Consider the following 13,433-nt stretch of genomic DNA (forward strand, 5'->3'; position numbering starts at 1 on the left):
TACTAAAAAGTTTGATTGGCATATATACATTGTAATAATAATCTGTTGTCCTGACAATTTTATATGTACATCTTTTCTAAATTTTTCTGATCCCAGTATTGACATATTTGACTAAAATAATGTATTTTAAACCATTGAAGCTTTCTCTTATTCTACAGGGTTAGACCTTTCCTACTGTACATTATTAAAGACACCTCCCAAAGAGATCCGTGACAGAGGATTCAATACTATATATGCCTACCTACGTAGATTAATGACAGGATCAGTGGAGTGTAAAAGGACAAAGTTAATGTTTGTAGGATTAGGTGGTGCTGGAAAAACAAGGTAACGGTCAACTTTGAAAAATGAGTTTAAAAGTTCAATTGTTATCAATGATAAAATATGTTGAAACATTTGAAATTATACAATAGTATTTGCTTTTTATGCAATTAAGTGTGCACAATATTGATATTGTTGTTGGAAAATATTTTATACAACAAAGTTCCTTTGCCAATATAAAGTTTATTGTTTTCATCTATTTTCTATTTTCAATGTATTTGCAGAAATATATTTGTATATTTTAATAGTGTATGTATATAAGTAGCAGTTTGAAATTCAATTCAGTTTTACTCACTGCTTTAGCTTTTTTTATGAAAAAAATGTTGATATAGGTTGCCTCAAGATTTTAGAATGTTGCCTTTATGAATGATTTCTTTAAACTGTATTGCCTTGTCTTTAAATGATTAGTAAGAGGTATCAAAAGTTTACCCTAGGTTCAAATATCATAAATCTATTTAAGATACAAACCAAGGAAAACCAAACAAAAAACCTGAGTTGTAGGAACTCCAAAAGGAGTAAGACTGAGTGCATTGATAGGGTAAGAGTCCCCTGGTATGCATGCCCCTGCCTGCCATGCATATCCACATTCAGTAAAAGTGTTACAATAGCTTCAACTTTAAGGATTAACATATTTTGTACATTTTAGTTTGGCTAAAGCATTGATGACAAATGAGTTCCAGACAAGTTTGACAGGAGCACAGGCTATAACTGATGGTATGTGTATTATTTTCAAATGATGAATACCTAAGTTGGTATAAAGATATAAGGATAACATACCAAAATATATATCATGTTTTTACCAATTAATATGGAGTAAATATTTTGTCCAAAAAATGTGATGTTAATTATTGTACATGTACAGTATTTCCTCAACTTAATAGCTCTCTTTATAATGTAAATTTTCCTTTTGCCTCTACATAATGTTAAATCTAGTTAGTTGATAGCATCCATTTTTATTTCAAAATAATAATTATGATGTCTAGGGCAAAGATTCTGCTATTTTCAAATAAAAATGTATCAAAAAGTTACAAGAATTTAATGTACAGTCAATTTGTAAATTTACAGATATGTAAAAGCAATGGAGATATAGTTTCAGAAGGAAATGATTTAAATCAAAATAATTCTTATATCATTTGCATATCTATAAATACTTGAATTGGATTGGTCAATTAGAATTTTTCTCTTGGTTTACACTTCGATAAACCATGTTTATGAAACTACTTTCGTAATCTATTCATGTGCGATACACATTCTTGCAGGGATACTGGGATTTTCAGCAAATTGAGATTATACAATAATTGCATAACAGTTATTTCTTTTCTAATGTATATATAATGAAACAAGAAATAAAATAAATGCACAAAAGCTTCGAAAATATAAAAAAATCAATTTAAATAAAATTCCGCGAAATTTCATGAAGGATTTGGCGAATTTACGTCATGGCAAAACACGACATCATATGAATGAAAATGTTCAAGTGAAAGACTATTTCATTACGTGTACGCTTCAAATTAGGATAATATTTAATTAAAATGAAGTTATAGTAGTTAACTTAAATCATTGTTTTATACCATATACAATGTATATTCACTTTTACTACCAACTGATAAATTAAAAACAATCTTTACCATTCAGCACTTAATTTTACATTTTAATATTTTATGATGTATTTAAATGAGTAGTTATTGTTGCAAACTCCATTAGAAATTTGAATTGAGATCAGTTTTGGAAAAAGGGAAAGGAGATGTGAAAAAAAATTGGGGGGGGGGGGGGGTAAACTTGTCTCATTTCAGATTTCATAAAAAAAAAAAAAAGAAAATTTCTTCAAACATTTTTTTGAGAGGATTAATATTCAACTGCATAGTGCATTGCTCATAGGCAAAAAAAATATTTTAAGTTCATTAGACCACATTCATTCTGTGTCAGAAACCTATGCTGTGTCAACTATTTAATCACAATCCAAATTTAGAGCTGAATTCAGCTTGAATGTTGTGTCCATACTTGCCCCAACCGTTCAGGGTTCAACCTCTGCGGTCGTATTAAGCTGCACCCTGCAGAGCATCTGGTTTCTAGAGGTTATTGATGTGTAAACCGGGTCTCTTACTCACAAACTTGACATAAAAGTCCTTCGGACTTTTATTCAGTTTGTGAGTTAATCGCCCCGGTTTACACATCAATAACCTCTAGAAAAAATGTGTTTAATCCTATAATGTCCTTTTAATTGCTATCCTAATGGTACATTGATAAAACTTTAACAAAATGCATATAGTTAAGTATTTATTATTTTGATACTATAGGTATTGATATCTGTACCTGGACTGTTAACCATGATGGAGAAAAGGTACAATACAGTGTGTGGGACTTTGCTGGACAGACAGTTTACTACAATACTCACCAGGTATTTAACATATGTCAAAAATTGTATTTCATTTTTATCAAATATGCATTCATTATCATTCTCGAGGTATCATTTTTTGAGGATTTCATGGGCAAACAAAGAATTTAATTGTTCAAGGAAGTGGGAATGTATGCTGACTTTGGCGAAGTATAAAAATTAAATTTCAACAAAACCTTAATTTTCCTTAATCCCCAAAAATTGGTACCAACCAAAATAATTTACAATGCTTTGAATTTAACAACCAAGATAAGAAATAAATATCTTGTCTGCCAAATACAGTAAGAATTACATACACAAGTACTTGTATGGATGCAGTTTTAAAACAGAATAAGAAAATCATCTTGCAATGAAGAATGAAATATTTATTAATTTTTCACAGTTTTTCCTGTCGGACAGAGCTGTTTACCTCTTGCTGTGGAATGTGAGACTTGGACAAGAACATGCAGGACTCAATTTCTGGCTCAGTTCTATTAGTGTTCATGCCAGCAAGGCACCAATCTTTATAGTTGGGACACACATGGACCAGGTATGCATTTCAGATTTACGACTGGGCTTAATCCTTGACAGACCTTGAGGGATAGCAATGCCCTTGGCACCAAGTCATAAATATTCATTTGCACCATATTCCTTGTTTACTGAATGTATTGAATTTGCAGAATTTTCTTCTTAATGAATCATTTTCAAAAGTTACCATATAAATGTAGATAATCAGAGTGATATCCTGTTGTATGAAATTAACAATTGTTCGGTTACTACTACTTATTATACAGCAACTAACTGACTGAATAAAAAAAATCACTATAAAAGATGTTTCCAAATTAAAAATTATTTACTAAGCAGGTAAATTTGAACAACAATATTTTATTTTCTGTATTTGATTGTCTTTTTTTGGCATAAATGATATCAGTGTTATTTAGAAAATATTTAATTCATGGGGTTTCAAATTTTCGTGGTTTTCATGAATGCTTTATCAACAAATTTAAGTGCTCACTATCCATCTCTTATGTGACATGTGTGCTACAATCAAAATATTTATTTTGCAATTTCCTTCAATCAAGACAATTCGTAAGCATAGATGAATAAACGCAATTATTTAATTGGAAATTAAATTGATGAATGTTTTCAGTAATGATAGATGAACAAGTGAGTGAAAACACATTATTTTTCAATATCTTACAAATCATTATAAATGAACAAATGATTACTTTCAAAATCATTTGTTTCTAATTTTTTCTTCAGAAAATTTGGAACCACGAATTAAAGAGCCCATGAATAATAACTTTTGCTTAGACCATGAAAATTGAGAGCCATGAATTAAAGTACTTACACAGTATTAAGTAAGTTAAAAAATGTTTTTTTAACACAGGTTCCAAAAGCAGAAATACCTATGGAAGAAATGATGGCTACCTATCCACAGATTGAGGGTTTTTTCTTTGTCAGTTCTTTCACTGGACAGGTAGGTCATACAATTACCTACACTTTGATCCAATCTTCCATTTTTCACTAGAAAAACCAAACATCTGATTTTGAACACTTTTTTGTCGAGCCTTCGACTTTAGTCGAAAAAGCGAGACTAAGCGATCCTACATTCCGTCGTCGTCGGCGTCGTCGGCGGCGTCAACAAATATTCACTCTGTGGTTAAAGTTTTTGAAATTTTAATAACTTTCTTAAACTATACTGGATTTCTACCAAACTTTGACAGAAGCTTGTTTATGATCATAAGGTAGTATCCAAAAGTAAATTTTGTAAAAATAAAATTCCATTTTTTCCGTATTTTACTATAAATGGACTTAGTTTTTTCTGCGAGGAAACAAAACATTCACTCTGTAGTTAAAGTTTTTAGAATTTTAATAACTTTCTCAAACTATCCTTGGTTTGTACTAAACTTGCACAGAAGCTTGTTTATGATCATAAGATAATATCCAGAAGTAAATTTTGAAAAAATAAAATTCCATTTTTTCCATATTTTACTTATAAATGGACTTAGTTTTTTCTGCGGAGAAACATTACATTCACTCTGTGGTTAAAGTTTTTAGAACTTTCTTAAACTATCCTGGGTTTGTACCAAATTTGGACAGAAGCTTGTTTATGATCATAAGATAGTATCCAGAAGTAAATTTTGTAAATAAATAAATCCATTTTTTCCATATTTTACTTTTAAATGGACTTAGTTTTTCTCCAGGGAACCATTACATTCACTCTGTGGTTAAAGTTTTAAAAATTTTAATAACTTTCTTAAACTATCCTGGGTTTGTACCAAACTTGGACAGAAGCTTATTTATGATCATAATATTGTATCCAGAAGTAAAGTTTGTAAAAAGATTACTCAGTTTTTTCTGTAATTTACTTTTAAATGGACTTAGATTTTCTTGCAATCATAAAATAGTACATGTAACAAGAGGAATATTTTTATTGATTTTTTCCCTCATTGTTGTTGAGTCTGCAATTTACAGCAAAAATAGGCGAGACACTGGGTTCCGCGGAACCCTTACAAATTTTTTTTATTTTTTTTTATTTTTTTTTTTTTTTATTTTATCATGGAATATCTTCTAGAACACTTAAAAGATTGTCTTGGAGTCTTAACAGATTCAGTACCCTATCTCTCCCCTGCCAAACAGAAATATTGAAAAACATACCCAGTTCTAGACACACTCAGAATATGTATACCCTGTTCTAGACACACCCAGAAAATGTATACCCTGTTCTAGACCCTATAAGATAGTTTCTGTTCTAGACAAACTTAGGTTCTAGACTGTATCTTAAACAGTTAAATAAGCGATCCTGCTGTAGACACATACTGTGTTCAAAAAAGATCCTGTTCTCACCATAGGGACCCTATTTTAACCTGCAGAGCTTGAAAAAGTGACCTTGTTTTGCAGCACATTCTTGCAACTAAAAATATAGGAAGTGACACACAAATGACATAGAAATTAATGTTAATTATAAATGTCTGCATAGGTTAAACTGCACTTTATTTAGACAAATTTGATATTTTTACAGGGAATAGAAGAGTTAAAATCTAGCTTACTTAAAGTGACCTTGAAACAAGACTACATGGGAGAAAAGATTCCTGCAGCCTATCTAGATATGGAAAATATTATTTTAAGGTATAATGATTGCAAATTATTACCACTGGCATACAACTGTACCCTATACATATTCTTTTTTTTAATTTTTAATTTTTTAAGCTCAAAAACCAGATCACTCAAAGGCACACTTGGTATCACTTTAATATATGCCATCATAGTCTCTGTAGTCTAGTGGTCAAATTATTTCATCTACTGTATTACTAGTCTGTCATCACTGAGGTTGTGAATTCAACCTTGCAACTGGCAGGTTCATTCCAATACAATATGATTTTACTAGGATTGGCAGTTTTCTTGCCAAAGGTCAGCTGTTTTCTTTGGGTACTTATGCTAAAATTTCCTCCAACAATAAAAGATGGCAGCCTTGTTGTAGCTGATAGTGCTGAAAGTGGCACTAAACACAATCAATTAATCACTACATATTAGCAATCCATTTTTTGTATGGCGTTGAGTTCAGAATGTGTCACCCAATCTTTGTGTAGCAATTAAGTTGAAATGTAAAAGTAATTATTTTATATAAAAATTAATTACAATTTCTTAACAAGATGAGGGAGTTTAACTGAATGTATAAAGTTAACATTAATTGATTATTGTCATTTGGTGTTTAAGGCCACTTTCAGATCTATTGGCTATGTTTTGGCTGCCCATTTTTATTGGTTTAGGAAGCAGATGTGCCCAGAAAGAGAACCATGCATGACTTTTGGCAGGAAAACTGGCAATTCTAGTCAGTTACAGTCAATTTCATTGAGTGTGTAGGTAAAAGAAATAACTTTGCTTAGCTTGCTTGCTTGCTGAACCGTGAGGTCATTATTAGATTAGGTAATCTACCCTCTTTTAAGAATAGACAAGTCCTATAAACAATCTATCTATCTTTAGGACTAGGCTACTTCAAAAGGAGGGTAGTTAACGTTACCTTATAATTCTTAAAGCAAGCAAGCTAACCAAAGATATGACCTTTACCTTCACACTCAATGCAATCAACTGTAAGATTAAAGTAGAATGCATCTGCCACTTGTTGGATTTGAATTCACAACCTATAAAGTGTAGTGTCATTTAAAGATATGAAAACAATTATGATAAGAAAATGAAATACCTTTCAGTTTTGCATATACTGTGAATTCCTTTATTTTCGTGGGTAGCATTTTTTGTTGATAAAGGAAAGCTTGCATGTTCGAAGACATTTAATTTCGTGGTTTTGCAAAGGTCTAGATCTGCATACAAGCCTATAGAAAATTTGTCATTCGTTGAAAATTTAAATGGTTTACCTGTAGCCACAAAATCCACAAAAATTGGTATCCAACTAATAATAATGAATCCACAGCATTTATTTTGGGTAATGATAAAAAATTACTTTATTTTTATGTTTCTTGATGAAATTTTATCATTTGTAGGAAAAGACAAGAAGATGTGAATTTGATTGCATATAGTGAAGTAGAAAGAATGGCCAATATTTCTGGGATTGTGGAGAAAGAAGAGGTAAATATATATGGATGTAGCTGCTTGAGCTAATCAATAGAAAATTTGGAACTAAGTATTGCAATCTATTAATGCAGGGAAAAATAGTGTCTATTTTTTTTTTTTTTTTTAAACTTTCCCCAGAATCAGTACCTGTTCATTTGTGTATTTAAATTTTTGCAACATGAATTGGTCAATAAAATTATACAATAGCTATTGTTCCTCCTTATGAATAAACAATCATTCATGGATGATTTTTTTGAAAATTTAAATATCTAATTACCAAATGAACAGGTACTGGTTTTTGGGAGTAGGTTTCATTTCTTCCTCAATGATTATAAGAATTAAAAGATGTGGTATAATAATGCCAATGAGACAACTCTTCACCAAAGATCAAATACCATAGAAGTTAACAACTATATTGGTCACTGGACAGCCTTTGCCAATGAGCAAACCTATACAGCATAATTGCATTTGTTTAAGGTTGATGATAGAAACAACTGTCATAAAATGTGACCTGGATTGGTGGAAGAAACAAATAATTTTATTGTAATGTCTCTTTTTTGTGTTTGGATGCTTTTCACAACATAAGGCAAACACAAAAATACTTTTTTCAACCAGATGCAAGTTCATTCAATTAGAAGTGCAACAACTTGCATACTTAAACTTTTTATGGCAGATGATGCATGTATAGCAGTAGTTGCCTACCCTGTCTATGCACCAGGTATCCCTCTCTTGGGAGTTTGTTTTTTTCTCTATGATGGTATATTGCAAATTGATTTTAAAATGACTGAGGAACATTGGAAAACTTATGTCACCGATCATTTTAAATACATGTAATAGATATAGGTATTATATTGGTTTGCAATTAGAATTTAAGACAAATATATGCATCGTTCAATTTTACAAATATCTACACAGAAATTGTTTATTTGCTAAGTGTTATCATTTTAATGTCCTTGCGGCTGTGATATGTAATGTTATGTTTCATCGCTGATTGTTATCTTTTTTTTTATACATGTAGTATCTTTACAGAATTCAATTTTGCAATAACTAATTTATTAATTTTCATTTTGAATAGCAAACATGAAACAGATTTGTTTTGATTTGGTTCCTGTATGAATTTCGGATTGATTTCTTTTCTAGGTTGCTCAGGCAGTCCAGTTTCTCCATGATCTAGGATCAGTACAACATTTCTCTAATGAAGTTCTAAAATCAAAAGTGGTGATAAACCCTCAGTGGATTGTTGATGTGATGGCCAAAGTGGTATCTGTCAAAGAATCACCTATTCAGGTATTTATACAAATGTGCAGCTGATAGTGGATAATATTACCTTATCATTTCACCTCTATAGACATGATAGATTTTGATATTGATTGCTAAAGATTTGTCAAATAAAGAGTCATTTGTTGAGGTAGTCATAATTCAAAAATATGTTGCCTGTGGTATATATATCTTCAGAGCATAAAATGATTTATTTGCTGAAGTTAGAGTTGTCATTTGTAATACCCAGAAAAATAAACCCTGTGTCCTGAATTGCAGTAAATATTTTAAAAGCATTTTTTAATGGATATGGTAAAAAAATAATCATAAAATTTGTAAGTCCCAATAAGTTGAAATATACAAATTCCTCAAAAGTTGTTGAATTAGCTTGACATCAAACTCTTATGTAATTGTTTAGTTAATATTGCTTTATCTTGTGGATATTGATGTAGATGAGTATATATTTCATGAATACCTATTGAGTTTTGTACATACATCAAAGGATCCCAAATTTAGGCTCTTTTAGGTGTTAAGTTAGACCTGAGGTCTTTAGAGTAGGCCAGGGCTCACGCTACCAGGCGACTTGGGCGAAGAAGTCGCTTTCTTGACTGTCACTTCGCTTTCTCCGACCACCAAAAGCTAAAACAGTCGCCCTTTTATTTATGATACTCGCTTTCAGTTGCTTACGTCATCGGACATTTTCAATTTTTAGCAAGTTGATAAAACATCAATTTTTTATTGATAATTAAAAGCAATTCAGACATAAACAATTCATTTTCTCAAGAAAAGAGGTTGAAGCATTGTCTTTACAGTGTGTAGCAGGTTATTTAATAAAAAAACCTACTTTTTATCACTTCATGCACTTCCGGTATGTCCGGTGCTTGTTACTCGAAAACATACATCAACCTGACTTTCGGCAGCAAAATAAGTTTGTTACTTCATTCAAACGTGATAAAAGTTGCCTCCAGTAAATGTTTAATCCATTTATTGTATTAAAATTGTAATGTTCCATTCAAAATAACTTGTCAAACATCGTTTATTTTTGTAAATTTTCTTGCATTCGTCCGCCATTGACCGTTTCTAACTACGGATCTGAACTGGACCAGCTATTACTGAAATCCATATTTTTACAATAATAACCATGGAGGCATGGATGGAACAGCTGACAGAAGAATAATGATCCCAAAAGGAAAAATTGCACATTCCATACGCATTTCCATTTTTTGTTACATCTAATTGATTGATGTATATAATTCAAATAATTTATATGGATTGTTTCAAAATATTGATTAAAGTTGCTTAACTCTGAGACTATTGTACTAATATCAATATATTATGACCCAGTTTGAATTTGTATATCTTTTGATGAGAAACACTGAATTTCATACTCAAGATGGTTTTTAATTAAATTGCAATTGATGTATTATAATTTCTTTACCTTTTTGAGATAAAAAAAATCTTTTAGTGCTAGATATTTAGTTGAACTTGGTAGTTTCTCACAAGAACCTTAACTTAAACAACTTTGAATTTGAACTGTTATTTTAATTGTATACTCAGATATGAATTGAACAATATTAAAATAACATTATTTACATATGACCCTTTATACTTTAGTAAAATGCAAACATTGTAGCGCAGCCCACAAAGGAGCACTTCTCTTTTAAATCTCACCGCTTCTCCCTATCAGTTTTAAAAAGAGAAGTCACTTCTCCCTATGATTCTGAAGTAGTGTGAGCCCTGTAGGCTATTGAAAATAAGTTACTTTTACACTTCAGGAGGGAAAACTGAAACATGAAGACATAGGAAAAGTGTGGAAAGGTTATCCCATTGATATCCATTTCTGGTTACTACAGCTGACCGAGGAGTATGACCTGACCTTTAAACTGACCAATGAAAAAGTCAACTTAGTTCCCTGTCTTCTGCCAGAGAAAAAACCTGAGGTATGTAGAAGCATAATTTATTAACTACATGTACTAGTATAATGCACCATTTCAAAATCTAATGCATTCTGGGATATATTTTCAAAAGCATACACCAATGCGTTACTTTTGGTTAAAAACGTCTTAAACAAATAAATTCAACCAATGACATGATGTTATTTATGGTTTACAAACAATGAAAGCTACTCATTGTTCTTTAGATACTGAAAAGGTGAATTATACTTTGTAACAGTCAAATTACCTGATATAAGTAAAAGAAATATTACGGTAGACAAAGGTTACTACAAATTACTTTATTAACTAGTTGAAAAGTTAAACATTGTAAAAGTCAAATTACCTGATAATTTTAAAAATCAAGTAGACAATTATTCAGGGCAGAAATTGTTTTGAAAATCTTTATTTATTATTCAAGATATTTCAAAAAGTAATATTGAAAATGTTATTTAAAAAAGTTAACTGCTTTGAAAATAAGACCAAGCTAAATTGACCTAAATTGAAAACTGAAGAATTCAATTTTTTTTTTCATTATTTCCAATATTCAGTTAGACAGGTTAGATAATATTATGTTTTCTTTAGCTTTGTAGCTAAATAGTCTTTGTTATCCATATTTTTGTATTTACTGTAATTTGTGTCTCTGTAGATTCCATGGCCTGAGATTAAGAAGGATTCAGACTACAAAGAAACAAAGATGTTATATCATTTTGAATACCTTCCAGCAGGTCTTTTCAACAGGGCTCAGGTACATAAATTGTGAATGGTTTATTATACTGTTAATTCATTATTATTCTTGGGATATCAATTTTTGTCAATTTCTTGGTTAAAGATGAACCACTAATTCAAATGATCAACGAAAAACAAATTATCTATAGGCTTGTATGCAGACTTTGGCAATACCATGAAATTAAGTGTCCAAAAAAATGCAAGGTTTAGTGATTCCACCAAAATTGATATCCACAAAAATAAATGTCAATTGGAATCCAAAGAAGTCAAGCTGATATCTTAATTTACCATGGACTTTATTAATTAGATATTTTATTGCAGTTTGAACCCATATAGAATAGTATACAGAAAAGATTAATTTGTCAACCCTGACTGCTGCAAACCATTTTTTAATGTGTAAAGAATAAATATAAATTTATTATTTATAAATGTTAATATTTGTACTAACAGTGTTTTCTTTACAATAAATGCTTAAGATGCAGTTATGTTCACAAATGATTTAATGTTTTCATCAGCATTTATAATCACTAGCAAACTTCATTCAATAAAATAATCAACATACATTTATATTAATTTTTGTATTTGATTTTTAAAAAAACACTTTGAGCATTGATCTTTTTTAGGTTAGATTACAAGAGTTTTCAGACAGTGCTATTATTTGGAAGAGGGGATCTTTTCTCAGAAAGAATGAACATATTGCTCTACTTCACCAAAATAAGTAAGTTTTTAATATTATACTTTTTCCCATATATTGATCATGTTGATACAATTTCTACTTAATTTTTTTAAAGAAGTACACTTTACTCCTATCTTTTAACTGATGATCAAAAATGAGTTTGAATATTTAGAGATCTACATTGATGAAGTATCCTGTGCATTGTTTCAACAGTAGAATATAATACACATTAGTTGTAAGGGAAAATGTTAAGTTCCAAATTGTTATCTGTTGTTTTTTTTAAAGAAAATTTGAATGGCACTACTGTACTAAATTATTATTTTTTCCAGGGACACAGAAATGGTTGTGAAGGTACAAGGTCCACGTCCTGAGAATATTTTATTCTTGGTTCATGAAGTGTTTGAAGCGTTGATAAATGAATCATTTCATGGTGTTAGGTATGACTTCAGTGTACCGTGTCCAGACTGCAATAACCTTGTAAGTTTAAAAGTTAGAATTGAGATATGAATCTGTCTATATTTTCTTTTGAATATAAGTATAAAAAAGCAAAAGTATGTTCATCTTGAAATAATCTCATACATGTATATGTACATAATACGAAGCAAATTTTAAGGAACTCTGTTTCTAATGATCTTTGAAACATTGTTTTTGAAGGAAAAATGGATTATGCAATAAAGTAAAGCTCGCATCAATTATTTCGATACTGAATAGGACAATAAAGGTAATTTCTATGTCCGATAGGTATAAGTGTAAAGGGTTTGTGTAGACTCTTCCATGAACCTCCCTTTTTTGTTTGTAAAGAAGCAAACAGCTGGCACTGTGTTTTTTTAGAAGAAGGAGTTTGATCAGCCAGCATGAACGGTTGTCGTATCTAGGTCAAATATGTCAATTTTGGAATGCAACACATTACAGTCACAATAAATGAATAAGCAACATCATGTACACAATTTAAGAGTTTGAAAGAGTTTTAAAGTTAAGGAAATATATTAAGTGCATGATAATTTGGTAAAATGCATTATTCTGAAGAAGTCAATATATGCATGTGTAAACAAATTTTATTGGATTTAGAGCATGGGTTTGTTCACAAAGCGAAAGAAGCACGTCATATTTGAATTTAAAACTCATCAGGCAATGAGCCAATAATATCTCCTGAAGAACATGAAAGCTGATATTTTGAACAATATTTGTATATTTCAGTCTACAGCAAATTATAGTGTAAGTTACTGCACCTCACACATTTTGTATTTTTTTAATTTCTGTCTCTTGACTTTTTTTTTCACATCAATGTTTAAAATTTCTCATTTTGTTTACTCTATAAATCCTTATCCTTGTCTATTCAGGTGTAATACCACCATTGATTTTACCCTATTAGTCTTTGTTAAATTGGCATTTTAAAAAAAATGTACAGTACTTACCTTTATTTCAACCAAAGAAATACTTTGCATGAATAATGTTTAATCCTTTCCAGTGCTACAGTAAAAATTTCACACTACATTTCATTGCATATAAGAAAGTAACCATCACCGGAAGTAAACAACCCAATTTTTACACTGTTATTTACTGGTTACCTGCTTTG

General features: G+C 30.5%; 1 protein-coding gene across 2 annotated transcripts in view; it reads left to right on the top strand.

Annotated features, from left to right (window-relative positions):
* LOC143071952 (uncharacterized) overlaps positions 1 to 13,433 on the top strand; it is an 86,357-nt gene that overhangs the window by 53,327 nt on the left and 19,597 nt on the right. Inside the window, exons 35-47 of one of the 2 annotated variants that reach the window (XM_076246665.1) lie at positions 159 to 324; positions 965 to 1,032; positions 2,616 to 2,716; positions 3,096 to 3,242; positions 4,083 to 4,172; positions 5,718 to 5,824; positions 7,195 to 7,279; positions 8,405 to 8,551; positions 10,297 to 10,461; positions 11,102 to 11,200; positions 11,805 to 11,899; positions 12,187 to 12,334; positions 13,055 to 13,072. In XM_076246665.1, the coding sequence (XP_076102780.1) occupies positions 159 to 324; positions 965 to 1,032; positions 2,616 to 2,716; positions 3,096 to 3,242; positions 4,083 to 4,172; positions 5,718 to 5,824; positions 7,195 to 7,279; positions 8,405 to 8,551; positions 10,297 to 10,461; positions 11,102 to 11,200; positions 11,805 to 11,899; positions 12,187 to 12,334; positions 13,055 to 13,072 (1,436 nt within the window). The remainder of the gene's footprint in view (positions 1 to 158; positions 325 to 964; positions 1,033 to 2,615; positions 2,717 to 3,095; positions 3,243 to 4,082; positions 4,173 to 5,717; positions 5,825 to 7,194; positions 7,280 to 8,404; positions 8,552 to 10,296; positions 10,462 to 11,101; positions 11,201 to 11,804; positions 11,900 to 12,186; positions 12,335 to 13,054; positions 13,073 to 13,433) is intronic. The other variant, XM_076246666.1, reaches the window with a different exon arrangement.

This window comes from Mytilus galloprovincialis, chromosome 4 (genome assembly GCF_965363235.1).
Source record: "Mytilus galloprovincialis chromosome 4, xbMytGall1.hap1.1, whole genome shotgun sequence".
Taxonomy (NCBI): Eukaryota; Metazoa; Mollusca; class Bivalvia; order Mytilida; family Mytilidae; genus Mytilus; species Mytilus galloprovincialis.